At 37.4% G+C, this 23714-nt stretch overlaps 2 protein-coding genes across 2 annotated transcripts; one reads left to right on the plus strand and one right to left on the minus strand.

The window, feature by feature from the left end:
• Positions 1 to 3251: 3251 nt before the first annotated feature.
• hspb7 (heat shock protein family, member 7 (cardiovascular)) lies at positions 3252 to 5884 on the minus strand. The gene is made up of 3 exons (XM_053644221.1): positions 5225 to 5884; positions 4408 to 4541; positions 3252 to 3884 (listed from the first exon to the last, which is right to left on the minus strand). Exons 1-3 carry the CDS (start codon positions 5382 to 5384, stop codon positions 3705 to 3707), a joined length of 474 nt encoding a protein of 157 aa, XP_053500196.1. The 5' UTR covers positions 5385 to 5884; the 3' UTR covers positions 3252 to 3704.
• Positions 5885 to 9906: 4022 nt separating this feature from the next.
• clcnk (chloride channel K) lies at positions 9907 to 23482 on the plus strand. Its single transcript, XM_053644270.1, has 20 exons — positions 9907 to 11054; positions 11172 to 11325; positions 11515 to 11646; positions 12321 to 12449; positions 13546 to 13685; positions 13790 to 13867; positions 14028 to 14103; positions 14331 to 14456; positions 14716 to 14800; positions 16611 to 16712; positions 16983 to 17067; positions 17908 to 18072; positions 18853 to 18922; positions 19055 to 19165; positions 19300 to 19516; positions 19660 to 19793; positions 20048 to 20118; positions 22354 to 22434; positions 22562 to 22648; positions 22846 to 23482. The coding sequence occupies exons 2-20, from the start codon at positions 11175 to 11177 to the stop codon at positions 22882 to 22884; spliced, it is 2079 nt and encodes a 692-aa protein (XP_053500245.1). The 5' UTR covers positions 9907 to 11054; positions 11172 to 11174; the 3' UTR covers positions 22885 to 23482.
• Positions 23483 to 23714: the final 232 nt, after the last annotated feature.

Consider the following 23714-nt stretch of genomic DNA (forward strand, 5'->3'; position numbering starts at 1 on the left):
AAAGAGCGATTTGAAAACGTTCTACACAATTTCAAATTGAAATTGATTTCAAGTGATATGGTACAAATATATATTTAAAAAACATTTTATAGCATTCAAATTCACATATTTGCATTTCATTTCAAATTTCTAAAGCCATGATTGTAAAGCCATACCTTAGCAGCAGCACCAACACAAATGTGTACTTTAAATCCTTGTTTTGTTCAGGCCAAAATGTTACATAGTTATTTTTGCCACAATGATGTTCTGGGTAATTTTCTTCCTTGAGTAGTAAGGTGAAATAAATGTTTGTAACTGTGAACCACAAAGGTAATATTACCATATGTCTCACCTGTACACACACACACACACACAAATGTGTAGTTAGGGGAAAATGTTTTGGATGTATTGGATTATTTTTAAATGTTGGTTATATATTTTTTTATATAAATTCTCAATAAATGTCTATATAACATTGCAGTGTAATGAACTAAACATGGGGGTTAAGCAGACTACACATGCACACCTATAAATCTTTTTTATTTTTATATAATGTACATTTCTTTTAAAATCATATGTTTTATTGAAACCCAACTCTGGTTATGTTCTCTTCTGACTTTTATCAATAGTTGGCTGCTGGTCCTATATGCCTGTAATTATGACTGTATTAAATTTCTCTCTCTCTCTCATATATATATATATATATATATATATATATATATATATATATAAAGTTGAAAATATTTTGCTTTAGAAGTTTTTATTTTTAAGTCCACACATAAATAATTACTTTTTATAGGCTGTGTATATGTACATACAGTGGTGCTTGAAAGTTTGTGAACCCTTTATCATTTTTTATGTAGGCCTATGTCTGCATAAATATGACCTAAGACATGACATCATCAGATTTTCGAACAAGTCCTAAAAGTAGAGAACCCAATTAAACAAACGAAACAAAAATATTATACTTGGTAATTTATTTATTGAGGAAAATGATCCAATATTACATATCTGTGAGTTGCAAAAGTATGTGATCCTCTAGGATTAGTAGTTAGTTTGAAGGTGAAATTAGAGTCGGGTGTTTTCAATCAGTGGGATCACAATCAGGTGTGAGTGAGCGCTCTGTTTTATTTAAAGAACAGGTATCTATCAGAGACTGATCTTCACAACACATATTTGTGGAAGTGTATCATGACACAAACACAGGAGATTTTTGAGGACCTCACTTTGGACTTCACCAATCCACAGTCAGACAGATTGTGTACAAATGGAGGAAATTCAAGACCAATGTTACCCTCCCCAGGAGTGGTCTACCAACAAAGATCACTCCAAGAGCAAGACATGTAATAGTCCACGAGGTCACAAAAGAAGCCAGGGTAACTTCTAAGCAACTAAAGGCCTCTCTCACATTTACTAATGTTAATATTCATGAGTCCACCATCAGGAGAACACTGAACAACAGTGGTGTGCATGGCAGGGTTGCAAGGATAAAGCCACTGCTCTCAAAAAGAACATTGCTGTCTGTCTGCAGTTTGCTAAAGATCACGTGAATAAACCAGAAGGCTGTTGGAAAAATGTTTTGTGGCTTGATGAGACCAAAATAGGACTTTTTTGGTTTAAATGAGAAGCGTTATGTTTGGAGAAAGGAAAACAGTGCATTCCAGCATAAGAACCTTATCCCATCTGTGAAACATGGTGGTGGTACTATCATGGTTTTGGTCTGTTTTGCTGCATCTGGGCCAGGATGACTTGCCATCGGTGATGGAACAATGAATTCTGAATTATACCAGTGAATTCTAAAGGAAAATGTCAGGATATCTGTCCATGAACTGAATCTCAAGAGAAAGTGGGGCATACAGGAAGACAACAACCCTAAGCACACAAGTAGTTCTACCAAAGAATGGTTAAAGAAGAATAAAGTTAATGTTTTGGAATGGTGAGGTCAAAGTCCTGACCATAATCCAATAGAAATGTTGTGGAAGGACCTGAAGCAAGCAGTTCATGTGAGGAAACCCACCAACATCCCAGAGTTGAAGTTGTTCTGTACTGAAGAATGGGCTAAAATTCCTCCAGGCCGATGTGCAGGACTGATCGACAGTTACCGGAAACATTTAGTTGAAGTTATTGCTTGAAGTTATTAGTTGAAGTTATTGCTGCACCAGATACTATGTAATAGTATGTATAGATATGTAATATTGTATAGATATGTAATATTGGATAATTTTCCTCAATAAATAAATGACCACGTATAATATTTTTCTCTCATTTGTTTAATTGGGTTCTCTTGGTCCACTTTTAGGACTCGTGTGAAAAGCTGATAATATTTTAGGTCATATTTATGCAGAAATGTAAAAAATTCAAACTTTCAAGCACCACCGTATATTTGGACTATGGCGCACACTCTCAGAACACTCTGAGAGCACTTTATTTTTTTAACCAATCCCTAATTATGTTCAGACAGATAAAAAGGTTAAATATAGAACCTATATATTAGGTTCTGTATTAGGTTTAGCTAAGAACCATTAACTATCTGAAGGTGTAGTCCATTGTGAATCCATATGGTATGTTTGTAAATAGGAATTAATTCATTTAGTCTAAAAAAACAAAATACCTAGAGTAAAAGAACCAGTATTCTGACCTTTAAAGATGTGTTCACTTTTATTTTGTGAACATGACTATTTTGTAATTAAGATTACCATTTTAGAATGTAGTCCACTTTTTAGTATTTTTGCATTTCTTACATTAAAAGCCTAAAATCTGAAGTGGTATTGAATAGTCTGATTATTTTACTGGGACTATTTAAAAACAATGAATTAAAAACTATAATTTTCATACTGAATAATATATGAACCCAAGGTCTGGTTATATTATTTTATGGCCTCTTTATCAATAGGTTATTTTTGTCCTAAATGTTATATTTAGCAGTTAATACTGTAATTGTAACTACTGTAAAATAATTTATTTATCCTACAATGGAAAATGTATTATGACCTTTAAATACATCATTAAACTTTTATTTCACTTTTTAATCATGTTGTATATGTATTATGTGCATTAAAAAAAGCAACTCAAATAATGAATGGCACAAAACTTAATTACTGATAAACAATGAAAAAGTGTAGGCATAAAGGTTGGCCTAGTTACAAAGACTGACTAATGACAGCAAATGCTATTAATAGGCTAGTAAGTCGCTGTCTGCTGGTAGCTGTGACAATAGACATAAAACAGATCATTAGCTCATAAGATGAAAATATGCTACACACACACACACACAGCCTTGATGCACTTTTTATTCCAAACAGTGGTGAGTTTGTATAGACTAGTTTGATGTTTATATACATTTATTCACACAAAGGCAGTCTTTACAGTTACATTCTACAAAGTCCAATTTTGATGTGACCTATAACTTACAAGAAATGTCTTCCTAACTGTTCAAATGTATTTGATCATTTCAAAGAAAATCCCAACATAATCTCAACACTTGAAAATTTGTACCATTTGCTTTTCTTACTTGTATGAAATCAGACCAACTGCAACAACATTGCCCTTGTTCATTCAAATCCTTACAAATTTCTCATGAGATCAAATTGGAAAATCCCTTTGGTAGTTTATTTATAGTCCTACTGTGGACAACTATGTGGAAATGAAAAGGTTGGGATAAGTATAAAGAAAATAAGTATAGCTTAGACAAGGAATCACAAGAAAATAGTGGATATAAATAAGGTCTAGATTTTGATTTCCGTGCGAAATGTTTGTGCGTGTTCGAGTTTAGCTGGATGCCTTCGAGCTTTGATGGTGAGCGTCCCCTCAGGCCCCAGGGAAGACGTCACAGAAGTGGGGTCCACATCTTCCGGTAGTTGGCATTTATGGGTAAAAGTGTTCATCACTGTGCCATCTGTGGCAAGCTGTGCAACAAAATACAAACATGTTGAATGATATAAAAGCTTTAAGCAGAATTTTATATTGAGATATAATGTTTTCTGCCTGGAGATTCTGCACTTTTAACTCTCAAGTGCTGTTGTGAATAGTCCCAAATGGACAAAGATGTGCACTTTCCAAAAACATCCTCAAATCTCACCCTTACTTAAGTGGATCATCTATCCTGGATACTGCAGATTTCTACCTAAGAACTGCTGCTATAATCATAAATACTGTTCTGTGTTTATTCCAGGACACTTATTCACACTATTCTTATACTGAACACACTTCAGTACTGCTTGTACTTAATGATTTATAAACCCACTATGTCGACTCATCCAGAAGATTCCCTTTTTGAATCCAGATCCTCTCAATGTTTCTTCCTTCTAAGATCTCAGGGAGTTTTGTAATCTAAATCTACAGATTTCTGTAAAGCTGCTTTGTGACAGTGTCTGTTGTTAAAATGCTGTACAAATGTTACTGATTCAAATTTAATTGAATTTGTATCACCTTTTCTGCACGAACTTCAATCTGGTTGTTGGAGGTGGTAACAATCACGTCCTCCGGAGAGAAATCACAGACATCTACTGTGAACTGGTAGGTGTCACCTAGAGTTTTGATGTTTCCCGGTGTCCCAGTCAGACCTAAAATAAATTATGCATGTGACAAACATTCGATACAGATTCTAATGCTGACACCATTATCTAGGCCTTTTTTACCTTTTCTTTTTCCAATGTATTTAAATAAACTTTATACTGTATATTTACTGGTGGCAGTCAATATAAAGATGCTACTGTAATCTTCCAGTTTGTTTAAGCACAACTGAATGGCAAATGTGAATTTCTCTGCATAAATCTGCCTCTGTTGTGAGTTTTACTGTGTGAATCCCAGACTGTCCCTTTTGTGTCTTCGTAACTAAGCAACACATGAGCAACTGTTCCCCCAAGGCACAGTGGTGAAATCATGTCCTTGGCCGTGATCCACAATTTTCTGATGCCTAACCTGTACTTCAATGCCACTTGACCATGTTAAAGGACATACTGACCTAACAGTCATCCACGGAAATATCCTAAGGCACTCATAACTTAACAGTACCATATTAATTATATTCTAAGCCAACACACAGGACCTGATTTATACAAGTAATTGATATGTATATGTTTGCCTGTGGTATATCTGGGTTCTATTGTGAGTAAATTAGAAAATGAATCTCTACTTTAAACCATTTCAAGAAGAGAAAAGAAGCTGTGCATGGAAGCAGCATATCCTGTGTTGGGGAATCAAATCTACATTGAGCCAGAGTGAATGAGACAATAAGATAACTCACTTGGAAAACCCAATGCATCCTTGGGGCACATGAAAGATCCAAAGTCCTCAGCAAACAGCCCCCTGCTTTTCTCCATGTATGGGGTTGATGAGGATGAAGATGAGGACGTCTGGTGAAAACTGCGCTCCGATCGAGAAGCAGAAGAGCTGCTCACGCTCATTAGTGTTTGCAAGTTTCAGTGGGAGTAAATCAATATCCTTTTACAGAGCAAGGCTTGAGACCAGAATGGTCATAAAGGGAAAATCAAAAATGGCTTTAGGCAGGTCTTGTCCAAACAATGTCTGAATTATTGCAGCCAGCCTCTGTCTTGCTCTCCTCTACAGTTATCTCTTTTGGGCTGCTCTTTCTCACTAGTGGACCACGGTGGTCTGTGGGTATTCTCAGTCCGACTGGCTTTTATATTCAGGGTTTGAACTATGAGGCTTTTTTTCTCTCCCTCTTGTCTGTGTATGTACGCACAAGATGTGCAGGATGACTATGTGCTATATTTATCTTGTGAGGCAGAGAAAAGAGAGGGGGTCTGTGGTCGGAAAACTTTTGGTTGGTGAGGGTTAGGGGTTAAGAAAGGGTCCCTGACAAAAGGGTCAACGGTTGGCATTACAAACTCTTGCGTCCTGAAATAGCGATTTATCTTAGCTCTTTAGGTGTTTTATTCACTTATCTTTACCATCCTGTCAGGTGACATATGCAAAGATTTTACTCTGGAAAGGAATTTTCAAGGTCTATGATATATTACTAGAGCTCTACGTAGGACCAAACGTCACTATGTATACAAATAGTGACACCAATGAAACATGGAAGGAATGCCGCGAGGCTGCAAAGGATGGATGATGTCAAGAAAAGGGATTAGTTAACACTTGTTTGTATGGATGTATGTATACATTGGGCAACTAATTTTTTGGAATTTAAAGGCACACAGCAGAATAACATAATACACAGCAGCAATGTTAACGGAAATATAACAATTATGCCCTCTGTCCTTGTATTGACCTGATTTTAGGTCACTAGTCACCTGATTTTACGTCACTTTTCTCTAGTATGCAACTCTAGTAGTGTAGTTCAGCTCCTTGTCCCCTGTCTGTATAAACTTTAAAGTCCTTCACTAATCGGCTAAATCCAGCCCAGCAACTCACCACTTCTCCTAAAGCATGCGTCACCAAAGCAGCACTGTGGACACACAAGTGTTTCTATTCTGGTGAGAGAGAGAGAGAGAGAGAGAGAGAGAGAGTTTGCAGCTGTTTACATTTTAATCACTCTCAGCACGGGCTGTGCTGGATCACTGAGTGAGTCTAGTTCCCCTTATTCCCACCTCCACAAATGACAATGAATGACCTTGTATGTCACTTGTTTTCGACATGAATACAGGTATAAGACCACATTCTCAATGAATCATCTACAGTAGACAGAAAGAAAGCTTACTTTATAAATGAAGCAGACAAGAGCACAGACATGTTCCTGTCCATGTGCCTGTGTTTTTCTCAGCAGCTTCACGTTACATAATCTATCATTAGCTTTGTCCCATGCTGCCACTGTCTATGCTATTAGTGGTCAGTTGAGAGAAACCCAGGAACAGCAGTGTGTAACATACAACGGTACTGAAATTATAGTAAAGAGAGGGATTTGTGTTGAGTGCCAAACCCAGATCTTTACTATCAAACAAATAAAGGAAAGAAAGAAACATAACTGTTATTTGTAGTTTGTAATGAATTGTTGGTGGCACGTTATTAATAAGTGGGTATTTATCAACAAACAACACATCAGTAGGAAGAAGTCTGTGAAAAATATGTAATATCAACACATTACAATTGCCCATATACTGTAATTACCTATACAAATTTTTTATCTGTATCCATATAATAACGTATAATTTTGATTATAACTATTACAGAAACGGAGTGACACTAAACCATTAGTTATTTTAGTGAATGTTTGATATACAGTACGCTCACCAGCCACTTTAAAGGCACACCTGAACAGATCATGTGGCAACAACACAGAGATTGGAAATAAAACCTTGCCTGCCCTTTTTCTAATCTTCAGCTGTCCAGTTTGTATGAGCCGGTACTCAATGCAGCCTCGGATTCCTGTTCTTGGCTTACTGGAGTGGATTCTGATGTGTTCTTCTGCTGTTGTTGCCCATCTGCTCTAAGAGTCTGTGTATTATGCATTCTGAGATAATTTTTTTCTCACCATGGTTGTAAAGAGTGGTTATTTGAGTAACTGTAGCCATCCTGCCAACTTGAATCAGTTTGGCCATTCTCCTCTGTCCGCTTTGATCAACACGGCACATTCACACCATTCTGTGTAAACTCTAGAGACTGTTGTGCATGAAAATCCCAGGAGATGAGCAGTTTCTGAAATGCAGTTTCTGAAAAACAACCACGCCACAGTCAAAATCACTGAGATCACATTTCCTCCCCGTTCTAATGTTTGATGTGAACATGAACTGAAGCCCTCGAACTGTAGCTGCATTATTGTGTGCTTTTCACTACTGCCACATGACTGGCAGCATAATCTCTGCTTAATAGACACACCACACTTATTCCTTTCGAAACGTTAGAGTTATTACCCCAGAATAAAGTAGTTCTAGAGAAATTTTGTGGTATAAGGACTAAAAAATATGGATACGTTTTTTTTTTTTTTTTTTTTTTTTTTCTAGCTTCATTTCTTTGCTATCACATTTTTAAATGGTCAGATGAAGTCAGCTGGGTTTTGGAATTAAATTCTTACTTGGGTCTCGGTCATTGCAGCTGACATCAAGCGAGTCTCTAAAATGACAACATCCCTTATTTGTGGAGTACAGTTACTGTATATTGTGTTGTTAAGATATAGACAAGTGTTATTAACCAGGATTAGATGAGGTGAATTGGGACTGGAAAATACAACATTAAACCTTTTTTTTTGTGTAACATCATCAGTCATAAAAAATCAGTTCAGTGATGGAAATAACCACATCACACAACCTATGTACAGTATCTCCTTCCACTACCTGTTTATATTTCCATGGAGATTATGAAAAAGACATCAGAATGTGTCACGTAATGGAGGCTGAGACAGAAGCAAGTGTAGGTTAATTCGTTTAAACCAATAAGTTCAAAGGATCAGGCAGAAATCAAGGTACATAGGCAGGCAAGGGTCAATCGATCAGACAAACAGTCCAAACTAGGCAAGACAAAGAGACAAGGTCTTAAACAAGGACAAGGTCAAAACCAGGATAAGCAAAGACAATAACAAGGCTTGGTAACGACAGTGACAGAAGGCAACTGAGCGTATACTTCGCCAATAGTGAATGCATTGTAAGTCCTTTTAACCTGTGGTTGTGATTGTGCTGTGAATTGGATGCAGGTGTGCGTGATTAGAATGAAGGTGAGCGGTCCATGGTGGCCATGTTTATGGGCCGCAGTGAAGGATGGGAAATTTAGTCACTGGTTAGCTGTGATATGACAAAAGGTCAGTTAACTAATACAAGACTAACAGATTTTTAGACTTGAGATTTGTTACTTCTACAGTTTCTTTACATTATTTTGTAACAACTAAGAAATCCACATGCAATTTATGAAAAAAGCTTATCTTGATACCATTTTTTTGTTACCTCTCCCTTACGGGGGAAAAAAACAGGTGAAAACAAGTGAAGGTGTATTTCACCATGTTAAGTAAACATATGAGACATTATGTGAATAATATAGAAAATAAAACCAAATTAATGAATTAAGCAAAAAAAAAATATTAAATTAAATCACAGGTAAGTGAATAATTTGAAACTATCGCACGTGAAAAATATAAAAACACATGCACTAAAAGCAAAATGTCCACACATGAAAAATGTCTGAAACATAAGCTGCAAAGTGTTTAAAAACCACATGTGTAAAGTCCACATACAGTATCCTTTCAACACACTTCATATTGTTTTGATTTTAGTGTATACAGTTGTAGAAGATTAATGATTTATAATACCACTATCCGGTGTCACACAGAATAGGATGGGTTCCGTGTCGAGTCTGCATTCTCTCAAGGTTTCTTCCTCATGTCATTTCAGGGCATTTTTCCTTGTTACTGTCGCCTCTGGCTCTCTCATTATGGATCTAATTATAAATCAACACACAGATTTCTGTAAAGCTGCTTTATGACAATGTCTATTGTTAAAAGTACGATAAAAAAAAATTTATTGACTTGATTATTCAAATGTGATGTTCATGTGACATTTCTGGTTTTATCACTGACTTGTTTCAATGACAATTAACAGACTTATTATTTAATAACAATTACGAAATAGATGTATTGTAACCATGCCAATGATGTCCTATCTACAGACCTACAGACTACTAAGAATAGAGGTCAATTGGTGTAAAATACACTAACTCTTAATCTGTGCTATCACTTTATTTTAGAAGATGTATTTACTTAGGTAAGTACATATGTAGTATATTACAAGTAATATCTAGTATGTATTGTCATTCATTCATTCATCTTCGGTAGCCAGTGATCAGGGTTCTGTAGATTCGGAAGTTATCCCAGGAACACCGAAACACAGAAATCACCCCGGTGGATAGCCAGTCCAGTACAGGTCACCACAAACACATTCGTACCTAGGGGCAATTTAGAGTAACCAGTTCACATAACTGCATTTTTTAAGACAGTGGAAGGAAACTGGAGAACCGAGAGGAAACCCACATGGACATGGGGAGAACATGCAGAGAGAGTAACCTGAGCTCAGGTATTGTACATCAAATCATTGTATTAAGAAACAAAATAGTATACAGTACTAAGATTTCCTACATTGTTATATAAAGTGTTACTGCTTTTGCTGAAGTGCTATTAAAATAGGTCTAAAGAAAAGAAAATGAGAAATGACAAAGAGCAGCAGCTCATCAGTCATGCAGTGGAGAGAGTATATTTAATTCCATGCACACTTTCTCCGTCTACCCATCAGCATAGCGCAGGTTGATTCTGCCATGGGGACAGAGATTTTCACTATTGATTTAGTTTAAATCAACTACAATTTCACCTCTGCGCTCTTGTTCAGTCATTCAGCTGTCTGGGTTTTTCACTTGTTATGCTCTCTGTGGGTTTCAAACAATGATAGAATGACTACTACAGGTAAACTGTGCTGTTATCCAAGCATTTGCAGACAAATCAAGACACAAAAGATGAAAAAAATAATGGCGTCCTGGAGCCGTGACTCATTTGAATCTTTGCAACATGCTCTCACATAATACATGAAAGAATATTATTCATATTATACAATATATGATTAAAAAAAAAATGTATCCACCAGATTTAAACATTTACATTTTGAAGCTAGCTTCATCTTATTGGCAGACAACAATATGGATAGCTTAACAGAGTCCAGAAAAATATGTGTCTGAGAAAAGATTGCATTCACCTTTAGGGTCAGCAGATAGCCGTCCAAAAACTTGCACCATGCATGAATTTTGAATAGTACTCAAATGTGCAGACACAATACAAAAGACCTTTTCTGAAGGTCGGCGGGTTTTCTTCACTTCCCGTGAGCTGAATTCACCTCTTAATGATAAAGACTTCCATCACTTCACAGTAAAGACTTTCATTAAACATCTAAAAGGCCATGTCTTGGCATGGCATTTAGAGATTTAGAATGAATGTAATAGAAAAATAAAAGAAAGTTGAGTCTCACATTGTTCCAGTTCAGCGCATACCCTAAGGCAATAACAACAAAGGACAAATGCACCATTAATGAGTTAGAGTTGAACTTGCTTTCTCTTTTTCCTCCTCAGTTCATTCCAGATCTGAGAATTTATGCTTGTGAATTGTGAAAGAGCGGAATACTGGACTGCACCTTCTTCTTGAAAAGGTAAGATTTATTTATGCCTTGTATGAAGTGTACACTGTGTACCTTGACACAAAAGCTTTTTGTCTGTTAGTGGTAAAAGTTTAATAGAGCTGTAATAATGTCTTAATCACTTCATAGACAATGCAGCATGTTTATGTAAGCTACACAAGCCTTGGTGACAATGAACAACATGGCATACAGCACGCCGGTGAAAAAAACACACAGGAGAAGATAATTATCTCTAATGAACGCCCCTGGAAACCGTGGCAGCCTGCCCGATCACAGATCACAGGTAAAGATTGTTTTATTTTTAAATAAAATTAATTGCCGTTGTAATTTTGTTCTTGCCTTTGATCATGCTCCAGATGTTCTTCATCACAAACACACTCCTACCTGTAGATAGCTATAATGATGATAGCTATAATTAATGTTATGTCCAAAATTATATGAAATTTTTTCATACAAATTTCATGTCATACAGGGTGTGTGAGGCGTGTTCAGACCGCTTTGCTCTCTTTGGCCGGGTTGGAGTGGTACTGTTATGCTGCCTTGGGAGTCCTCACTGCTTTTATGAGCTTCTGTATGGACCTGACAATAGGCAAGCTCCTGCGAGGTAAGCCTGTTCACACATAACAGTGCAGACACACTTAGAGCCATGTTGCATTTTACATTCAAATCAGAAACAGAATTTCACATAGTGCATGAGTAAATATAAATTCCAGTAATATAAACATGATTAAACTATAATGATATAAAGATATGTACATATGAACTCATTTTATGCTTATTTTTTGTACCAGTACTATGTCTTAGAAATATATGCATGAGTAATATGTAATACATTAGTCATTCAAATTTTACAACCCATCATACATTGTCATTTTCTACCTCAAGCTTTTTGGGCTCAACTTCCTGTTTGATGCTGACCATATCCCATTATATGATGTCACATGAATTAAATCATATTTCTTCTATCAATGGCTTATTAACATACATTTTGACTTATCAGGCTTGAAAATACATTTACCTGTTGTCCCAATATACCTGAATTCACTGTTTCTATTTCTATTACATTTTGATAATCAGTTTTGGATTACAGATAAATAATGAATGATACTATCATTAGTTTAATGATTTGAATATGTTTGTAGCTGAGATATTAAAAAAAAAAAAAAAAACTGTATAATGGAAATTTTAAATCACCCAGTGAAGGATGGAGAAATCTGACAATAATAAATTTGTAATCTAAAACTTTGCATGTGTTGTTGTTGTTGCTGCTGCTGCTAGCCCACCAGTGGCTATATGACTGTCTGGAGGGTAATATCCTGCTGCAATTCCTGTGCTGGACACTGTACCCTACCTGCCTCTGTGCTCTCTCAACCAGCTTCTCTCACAGCATCTGCCCCCAGTCTGCAGGTATCATGCCATCTTTATTCTTACTCATGTTACCTGCCTGAAAAAGTGGTTCTATCTCATGTTTCTGGCACAAATTAGGTAATGATATAAACATGAAATTGTGATATTCACTGCATGAGAAAGCACTCTTAGCTGGCAAGGTTTTAGATGTCTTTTAGGTAGTAGGTTTTGTTAAGGTGGCTTACCTGACATGAAAGTAGACCAAATAAATGTCCAATTTCCATGTCATTTTGATAATATACAGGGTGTCCCAAAAGTCTCCATATGTAGGGGACAATGTTTGCCAGCACTATGTCGGTTGTCCCTTCGTCAGTGGATATTCATGAACGTCCACTTCTTGGTTGGTCCGAAACACTTCCAGCCTCTTTGAATTTGTTAATAAGTTTGACATCAGTGTCGTGTGCGATGTGCTTGCCATGTTTAGTGTTAAAGTCATATCAACCTCGTCATTTCAACCTTGTGACAGCTTCCCGATCCAGCCATGAGAATGATTTCAATACATTCTTCTTTTGTCAAAGGCATTCTTAAAGGCTATCTGAAAAGGTGTATATATATATATATATATATATATATATATATATATATATATATATATATATATATATATATATATATACATACATGTATATATACAGGGTGCGTGTGTGAGTGTGTGTGTGTGTGTGTGTGTGTGTGTGTGTGTGTGTGTGTGTGTGTCCCTTTCATGTCGTGTTCTTGGGATAGACTCTGGATCCACCATGATGCAGGATAAATCAGTTAATGAAGAGGGATAAATGAATCCAGCCTTTTGTTGCCCGGCCCAACTTTTCTGAGATGTGTTGCGGCCATCAAATTCAAAATTACCTTAAAATGTTAAATTTCCTCAGTTTCAACATTTGATATGTTTTCCATGTTCTACTGTGAATAGCATATGGGTTTATGAGATTTGCGAATCATTGCATTCTGTTTTTATTTACATTTTACACAGTGTCCCAACTTTTTTGGAATTGGGGTTGTAATTCTAAGTATGGTTGTTCAATTCATAAATTTATACATGTATATATAAAGCTGTTTCTGTTTTGCTTTCCCTCAATGCTTCTGTCTTTCTCTGACTCAGGCTCAGGACTGCCTGAGATTAGGACCATCCTCTCAGGTGTGCAGTTGGCAGACTATCTCTCTCTCTCAAATCTCTTTGCTAAACTCATTGGTCTTATCAGCACACTGTCTGCAGGTAGCACTGTGTTCCTTGGAAAAGTGGTAAGACATATTGATTAATAAGCAATAATGACTGGTAATAATTAAGGGCACATCCTTGAAGCTTTATTATCTTGCATATTTTGTCCACCCAATAACCTCTACAGGGTCCATTTGTCCATCTGTCAAATATGGTGGGAGCATACCTGTACCGTCTGTATGCCTCTGCTTGTGGTGAAAAGCAGGTGCTCAATTGGCAAATTGAATTTAATGTAGCATTTTAGTAATGTTATATAAGTAGTATAACGTAATATATATAGCAGTTTGTCATATTTCCTGAGTAAATACAGTAAGACTATAGGCATATGGTTATTATGAGAATTTCTGTTTCTGTTCACGGTTTAGAGGAGAACTCAAGGAGAGATGTTGGTTGTGGCGTCAGCGGTGGGCATAGCCAGCTGTTTTGGGGCTCCAATCAGCGGTGAGCTGATGCTAATCATCTCTCCATGGCATCCATCAAGCTGTAAATCCTACAAAATCTCATTTTTATGTATCTCACTAGAACATCAGCTTTTATGCCTGTTCTAAAATTGATCTCCTCGGTCCATTCCATTCCATACTAATCCTCTCTCTCTCTCTCTCTCTCTCTCTCTCTCTCTCTCTCTCTCTACGTCTCACTATGTCTCTCTATATGTCTCTTGCTTTCAGGAGTGCTTTTCAGTATTGAAGTCATGGGCAGTCACTATTCCGTGCGAGATTACTGTCCATGTTTCTTTGCTGCAGTCTGCGGATCCCTCACTTACCGTCTTCTCTCTGTGTGCAGCAGAGAACAAGGCAAGAACCCAAGCACATGCTGCTCATGACACCCCCGGAAATATGGCAGAGCTCAGTCCTTAATATGATCTCATTTACGAATGACACTTTAAGTCCTCCATCTTCTCCTAGGGCCTAATTAAATACTATGAGTTCGGGTCAGATTGAATTTATTCTCCAGTGAACTGACATTGTCATATAATTTGAACCTTATTACAATTTGCAATGGAAAGGAGAATATGGTGTGTAGAGAAAACATGTCTGCCTTCTCTGCCTGTAGAAACAGTGCAAGCTGTGTTTAAGACCACGTTCCCAAGCGAGATCCCATACCAGCCACCTGAAATATTGATTTTTGCTTTCCTGGGGTAAGTTTTCAGTTTAGGTTTGTAAATCTGTAGCTTACCTGACACCATAGATTTCTGCGGCTTTCAAATGTTCCTATTAGTTTCACTGTGAGTACTGAATAATATAATTTAGTTTTTACACTGGGCTTGATTGTTTCTAAACCCCTCAACCCCACCACCACCACCACCCCTCATCCCCCACTCCGCAGCGTTGGTCTAGTTTCAGGCTCACTTGATATTGTCGAACCCCAATACATTTGTGTTCATCTTATGTCCTCAAAACGTGCATGGAGAACACAACGTGATTCACCATATTTAAACATTTTTTATTATTATTATTTTGGTGCTATTATGCGCAGTATAGTGAACGCCACTTGCGTCTATGTGTGTCACATGGTGTAATGCATGAAATGTCCAGGAGAAGGCGGCTTTCTTCTGCTTGCAAAAGTGTTTTATGAGGAGGCAGTTGATTTAACTGCCGTTTAATTGCTCCTGTATGTCTTTCTCTCCCTATATCTGTATAAGGCACCTCACCTCTTATGTGCCCCACAGCGTTCCCCTGCCGCTCATAGTACACATGTGTTGTGGAAACTAATGATGTAATCATCAGCTAAACCACATGAGCAGGTTACATTACTTCCTGAACAAGTGCGAACCTGAGAAAGAGTTTCGTTCATGTTCACCGGAATCACGGCACAGTTCCAGTGTAATCGAACTCAGACCACATCCTACAGGTAGTCTTGGGTTCGGTACCGTGGTGCTTTTCCCATTCCACATGACATCTTTCACATGACCAATTTTTCATGCAAACTGTGCTCTGTTTCAGGCGAAAGTGCCAATGTGAAAGCCCTCTTAAATATTAAGCCAAGATTTTGATGGGTTAAAGCAAACTATGAATAAAATAAACTCACCAACCACTTTAATAGAAACATCTATACTCATACATGCAATTCTTCAGCAGCCAATTATGTAGCAGTAGCACAGTGGATAAAACAATGCAGACACGGGTCAAGAACTTCATTTCATGTTCACATCACAAAACTGCTAATCTCCTGAGATTTTCACATACAACAATCACTAGAGTTTACACAAAATGGTGCCAAAAATAAAAAAACATCCAGTGTTTGTATGAATGACCAACAATACAGGTGTTCCTATTAAGTGGCCAGTGAATATACATACACCCACTTGATGAGAAATTTTGTATAACTTCCAACAAAGGATTTAATATAAATGCAGTCATAAGAGAAGGTACGAATGCTAACCAAACCCCTAACCATAACATTACCCTTGTATCTGTTATTACAGCTTGAGTCATGCAAATTGACACATTACATTTCTAGCTTAGTATGTTTTTGTATGTCAGTCACATGCCAACTTATTGTATCACTTATGTCAGGTGTTATGTCAGCATGATGAAATGAGTCTTTATGACAAGCTGATACATGTACACCTTTACTATTAAGTGTTAGCAAAAGGAGTAACATTTACCATATTAATGATCCTTTATTAAAAGTCATGTATGTTTCTTTCAGTTGCCATCGAGGGCTTCTGTAGCTCCCATGTAATCCTATGAGCAATTTATTTTGCTGTTACAGATCTTAATGATGATGTACCATACAGTCTGCTCTCTGCTACCCTGTGTAATTGTCAGGTTTTAATAGTCGTCATGAATTAAACATGCAGACATATGAATGCGATATAATTTTCTCTAATTGTGTTATTATCTGGCTCATAACCCATGCCCCTGGGTTTCATTACAAGTGCTAACATTTATTCATTTGTGTGAGCTAATCTCCTGCTGTCTGTCTCTTTCTCTCACTCTGTTCAGACTGCTGTGTGGAGCTATAAGCTGTGTTTACCTCTACAGCCATCGGTGGATTCTCCGTTTTGTCAGAACAAACAAATTCATCAGCAGGTTCATGGCAACAGAGTGAGCAAACATTTTCTCTATTTCAGTGGATGATTCCATCACGGTCCTGAAAAAAACAGCTCCATTAATTAGATAGGATTTCAATAAAACATGCCATACCGTAGGCTAGTCTTGTTCATAACCTTTGGCACTGAGTGCTGATAGTTGCAATGCTCCTGAAAATAATAATAATAATAATAACCAGAGTGCTAAGGATGTTGGATGAGATATGATCTTAATTTGCATGCCCTCACTAACTGCAGGATTTGTGATTACTTTTTTTCTATTTAGAAAGACATTATATTCAGCAACCGTAGCATTCCTTCTGGCATCAGTGACCTTCCCTCACACGGGAGGATCTTTCATAGCTTCCCGGGTGAGTATTCTACACATGCTTTGATACTAACATCGTCAACATTTTCTTAATTTGTACTGAAATAAGTGCAAAATGCATGCAGGATTAGCTAAATGAGACTAAAGAAAACACTCGTCTTTAGTGTTTGAGCAAGTCCTTGTACTCAGGAGTGCTGGAACTCATCACAAAGCTTGTTCATTTAAAAGAAATGCAACATTTTCCTCACAGGCAGTTTTATAGCGCTACATGACACCTAAATATGCTTCATGCCAGCTGACATGAACCTATGTATACACTTATAAAGACATATTCCCAACAAGCTTCAGCTGGCATTAGGAATACTCTTGTCAATATTGATAACACCTGGGTCAGGTGACTGCTTTCTGCTGACATAAGATTGTATTTTTTTATGTCTAGTTGGCTTACAATATCATGCCACAACCACATTTCTAGCTCAGTGTGCTTTTAACATATCTATCACATATCAGCTTGAGTAATGTCAGGTGTTTTGTCAACCTCACATCAAAAGTAACACAGCTTTTAATATTTACATAAGTTTATGTCTGTTGTCATGAAGGGTGACATGGTCATGTGGGTGATATGTAACCCTATGACCACTACCTTAAGTGAAGTGTTACCAAAAGAAATTTCATGTGATTGCCTTATTAATAGGTATCAGTTATAATCTTTTTAACCGTATGCTTATTACCATGTAACTATCTGAGCGCTAGAAGGGAATAATATGCAATGGCGATGATACAGTCTTTTAAGTTGAAGATGGCTAACTTGCAATTGAATGAATGTATATTTCATAACCTCAATAAGATCTTTTTTTCCTTTTATCTCTTTTTCCTGTTACAGCTCTCGATGAAACAGCTACTCTCCTCCTTACTAGATAGCACTCAGTGGAACTTAATTTCCCACAATACCACATTAGCGCGGGAATCCCTTCATTCCTTTTGGCAAGAGTGGAGTCCACCTGGATACAGTGTTTATCACACACTTGGATGCTTCATTCTCATTAAGGTGAAATTACCTACACAAGGTTCTGGAATAAGTAAGGAATAAAACATGACGGGGCATGCTATTATATCAAAATAATCCATGCCGGGGAAGCAGGGTTACTGTTAACAGTCTGAAGTGATTTATTTTCCTATAACAGCACATCCCAAAATGTTTCATTCCTCTTATACCACAGCAACTTTCCAATGATTGTATTTATTTATTTACTGAAATGACAAGCCATGCTTTTTAACCATTTGTAGTTAAGCTTCATGTTGTGGAACATCCGCGAGACAAGTTAGTTCCTGTTATCACATATGTCACAACAGCTATAACCAGTCACTCAAACAGTCAAAGTGGAGCATCTGGCACACAAGGTTTCCTCCCACCTCTCAAAAGCTCTCAAAAACATGCCACTGAATAGGCTACCAAAGGTGTGAAAGAGTTTGTGATGGTACCCCGTGACTGGCATCCCATCCAGCTTATATTCCTGCCTTGTGTTCCCTCAGTGTTCCTGGGATAGGCTCCAGATCACCATGACCCTATCCAGAATAAAGCAGTTACTGATGAACAAAATATAGGCTTATTTCATTATTGCTATTAATTAAATAACTAGGCTATAAAGTTGCAGAGCCTATACGTCAATTTCCATAAGCAATCACTTCACTGCATTCATCAGATGAAGGGCCTTTGTTATTTGATCATTTGCAATTCACCCCAATGCTGATTATAATCAGAGCGTACCAAATGTAATATTCACATAATTGCATCAAGACTCTCTCCTTTTTTTTTTGTTATCTTAAGCTTTGGCTGTTGGTCTTGGCCTGCACCTTACCACTGCCTGCTGGCTACTTCATGCCTGTCTTCATTTACGGTGAGTCAAATAAGCATTCTGCTTGAATCAAAAACGTTTTTATCACGAATGCAGTTTATAACCAAGGCAGTGTGTAAACAGATATATCAAAGTCTTGCTCAGATTTGTTGTAAAAGTTCATGTCTGTTGAAGGTGCTGCTTTAGGCCGTTTGCTGGGTGAGGGATTGGCCTATCTCTTCCCAGATGGAATCTCATCAGGGGAGAGGCTGAGTGTGATAAACCCAGGGGGCTACGCTTTAGTGGGTAAACAAACATTTTATCCTGCCATCTTCCTGGAGACAGAGTGCCAATGTGTGATGATCGTGACTCAGTACTGGGGTGCATTGGGTGGCCTGAAGGTAGTGCTTGTGTGTGAAGGTGTGTGTGTGTGTTTGTAGGAGCAGCAGCGTTTGCAGGGGCTGTGACACACACGTTGTCACCTGCTCTTTGTGCTCTGGAGCTAACTGGGCAGTCCACTCATGTTGTCCCTATTCTGACAGCCACACTGATATCCAATGCTCTGGCACGCTCTAGGCATCAGCCATCCTTCTATGATGGTATATCGCTCATTAAGAAACTGCCACACCTGCCCTCTCTTATCAGGGCCTGTCCAAAGTGAGTCACACATCCCGCAAAGGGCAATTTTGCTTCTCTTTGTTTTGTTTGTTTAATCAGAAGTTAAGGACAAAGTCCTATAGAAATTAAATACTGATGAAATAAAGAGAGTCTAATTTTTTTGATGCTTCATTACTTTGAAGACTGTCCTCAGTCCAGATTAGGCAGTTTGTGGTGCCAGTAGGGGCTGTACTCCAGCGAGCCGAGGGAGTGACGGGAGTACAGCATATCCTGAACTCCAGCAAAGAAAATGAGTTCCCCGTAGTTGACACACATGGTGAGTCGGACAAATCCCTTTTTCATCAAGATTAATACAAATTTGAAATGACAGTCACAGCACAATACAGGGCAGAAGTAGAAAGGCCAATAAGCCAGATGAGACAGAAAACAGCAAGAATCAAGACAGCACTCTCAAGATAATGTCACATTCGAAGCACAATTAAAGTTATATTTTGCTCAGAGAGAACTGAGTTCTCTCTAACAGGCAAATAGTCTGTCTGTGGTAGTCACTTGCTCTCATCTGTCTTCCAGACTCTCTCACACTTCTAGGAACCATCACGAGAGCACAGCTGCAGACTTTCCTGCTCTCAAACCAAAGTGAGGTAACAGTAACACCTCTGCAATCAAAGACTATCATCAGAGTTCTTTCATATACATAAGCATTAATTAACCCAATAAGCACTAAAATACAGTGCTGCTTGATCAGAACTGTTAGTGTGTTGTATCATAATTGGCAATAATGTCCCATTGGTAACACATTTCAACCACAATGCTCAAATTCAGAGGGCATGATGGGTTCAAATTTCATAGGAAGCTGCATTTTGCTACTATTATAAATATATTTTTGGCAGTGGAAAATACCTTGCTAGTTTAGCTAAGAAGATATTCCCAAATTTTCTTTAAACTGTCCTAAGAGTTCATTTTTATCCTGACAGTTTCTTCGGCACAGTGATATAATATAATGAAATGGAGATGGCTGCTGTATCTCAAGGTTTTTTCTTCTTCTCTTCAAGATTAATCCAAAAGAATAATGTTCACTGAAGTATTACCAAATATTGAAGTTTAATCAATCTTAATACAAGCAAATAAGTAAAGAAAACATTCCCTGGAAAGTTCAAGTTTATTTTATCCTGGCAGGGTACCAATGAAATATATATATATATCTAATGTGATATAGCTATATAATTATATATTATAAATATCCCCATAATTATCAACCCTTACCCTTAGAACCCATTTTAAGGATTATCAATAAGTGATATCATATAATGAAATCCAAGGGGCATGAAATAGAGGGATGTCGATAGAATACACAAGTCAAGAAGGTCCTGGGAATTTATAATTCATACATATATATTTTTAGAGGCATGGTGCTAGAAATATTCACAAAAGTGGGGTTAGATTGCTCCTTTTGCATTCTTGATTGCTGCTTTGCATATCCAGCTTGTTTAAAAAGCTGCACTGATTACTAGCAGAATGTATATGCAAGCGGCAGAGCAATGATGCAAAAGCAGAGCATTTAGCACTTCTGGCACAAAATGAGCTTCAGTGTCCTCATATTTAATTACCTTCTGATATGCTGACAGCATTGCGACAGCAACAGTATAATAAGGCAAAAGCTGACCTTTTACAGCAATAGGTGCAGACATCTAGGGCGAATGCTGAGAATTGCTATTGTATCATCATAGTTATGCTGCTAGGCGTTTTGCTAATTGTTTTTGCTTTTGCGGCTTTAATAAATATAATAGAAATAAATACTCTGCAGGATTGCACAAAAAATGTGTGGACATGTTACAAATGTTTGACGTCAGAGCAAAAGAGGTTTTTGTAGATGGGGTAAAGCAGGTACCCAGCAAAAATGTATACCTAATTATGCATTGTACATGAGATTACCTTATGACATCAATTTCAAGTAATATAGCTGTTAGCAGCAATTAAGGGGCCAAGCACTTCCGGCCTCACCCATTAGTGATAAAGCTATTAGAACCATCAGCTTCAAAGCTTGTTTTTAGCAGCATGTCATGCTGGGAAACATGTGTGCCAAGTTTGGTGTCAATACATAAAAGCAATGCGGAGAAACTGCCTCACTTCCTGTTTGGCAACTTATCGGTTGGTCTCTTGATGCTGTGATCCAAATTACATGATGATTGGAAAAATTTATAGGAAAATATGAAACTAATCAGGGGAAAATGTTTATTTATGGGCCTAATGTATTTATCTTTTAATAAAGTTGAGTGTAAAGGTTTTTGTAGGGCAAACAGAACTAAAAAAGTTTCAGTGATTTTCATAGTACACACATGTATGTTGATAAATGCCAATCATCTGTAAATTAGCAAGCGTGTTCACGGCACACCTGATTTACATTAATGATTCCTACAAAACTCCATAAAAGGCAAAGCTCACAGAGAGCATAAAACAACAACCTAAAACAACAGACTCACTCTTTCTTCTTTTCTAGAGCAACATTACTTTTTTCCTAATTGAATAGCTAACCTAGTGTATAGTTGCAGTAACCTACGATTATTATACTGTATGATTTGAAACCTATAAATCCAGGTTCACATTAGTGAATCTTGTTATGCATATATTTACACAAACGGGAAAATACAAATGTTTGTCCAAGCTAACGCTCTTACGATCTATTTATGAATAAATTATTGTTCTCTTTTTTCCCCCGTTGATTGTAAATTCACCACGGAAGCTGCACATAGTCAGAGGCTTATAAATTGGCATGGGATTAGTGGTCAACTGAAAAAAACTCTCAAAAAGCTTAAATACAGTAAAGTGCTGAAATAGCCATAAATTACTAAGAAATTCTCACATTTCTAATGCTACAGGATTTGTGCAAAAGCCTGGAGGATGAGTGCTCTATTCAACCTGTAAAGCTGCAGCTTTCTACTGATGCTACTGTAAAGCAGGTATTTATTTTTTTATTTTTTTAGGTGTAATTATTTTATATAGCCTACACAGTGTGTACGATGATGTAATCATGACCTTCTGTTTCTTATTCAATAATCAAGCACATTTGTGAATGTGTTTTGCCAGGCCCACTGCATCATGAGTGTTTTGAGAGAGCAGTGTGTGTTTGTCACAGAGAAGGGAAAGCTGTGTGGTGTCATTACATGGAAAGAGGTGACGAGTTCAGCCTGATAACCACATGCGCACACACATACACACAAACAGGCTACATTATGGACAAGCAGTACAAATAGGCTACATCATGAACAAACAGTACCTAATTACACTGACCATACTTGACAACACAAACAAAAACACAGCTCATTGAGAAAACAAGTCTTTGAGTAATGTTTGTTACGTATTTCTTTTAGATGAAGAACATGATTGAAAAACTGGCCGAGGAAATCTGATGAACCAGTTGGATAAACGAGCACTATTAGTCATCATACACTCACACTTCATAACTCAATGGATCATTTTTTGCTAATCACAACCTCAAAATATTTCATCAAGCGGTGATTTGCTGTGACGATCATGTTCATGTACAGCTCTAATTACTCATATGCAAATAATCTTATCTGTGGAGATTGCTGTTGGCCAGCAGGCTGCTTCCTGGAACTGAGACAGTAGGAGCTCTTTATTCGGTGCCATGACTAAGGAGTCTCACTCCTGTGTTCTGTTTATAGGCCTGAGGGCAGGCCAAGTGATAAACATTTATTAAAATCAGCCATGTGTACCCAGTTCAAATGGAGGAGATGAGGGAGGTGTAATTAAATGAAGCAGCCGCTGAGCACCATTCGACCTATCGCTCTTATAGGACGAGCACTCCTGGCTAACCTAACAAACCAAATGATAACACTGATTCTGTTTATGGCTGAATGAGTATGCCCTTCAGCTCATGCTAAAATGAAGACAGAATGTAGGAAACACATTTACAAAGAACACAACCCAGATAGATCATAGCTCAATCTACACCAAAAGGAAATAAAGCATGTCAGCTTCTGATACATTTAAATGAAATTCAAGAACTTGTGCTTTCAACATTGGATAGAGAAAGCATTATATGCTCACTGGTGAAAGTTGTGAGATCACTCCCAGATAGCACGCATCTAGCCAACGGCGGCACGACATGCGCAAATTACGTATCAGTGGTGTCACATGGTGCTTGTTTACTAATTGGGATGACACATGTTTTGGGTAATAGTTAATGGGTGTTCTTAATATTTGCCTTTTTATAACA

This window comes from Ictalurus furcatus, chromosome 15 (assembly GCF_023375685.1).
Source record: "Ictalurus furcatus strain D&B chromosome 15, Billie_1.0, whole genome shotgun sequence".
Lineage (NCBI taxonomy): Eukaryota > Metazoa > Chordata > Actinopteri > Siluriformes > Ictaluridae > Ictalurus > Ictalurus furcatus.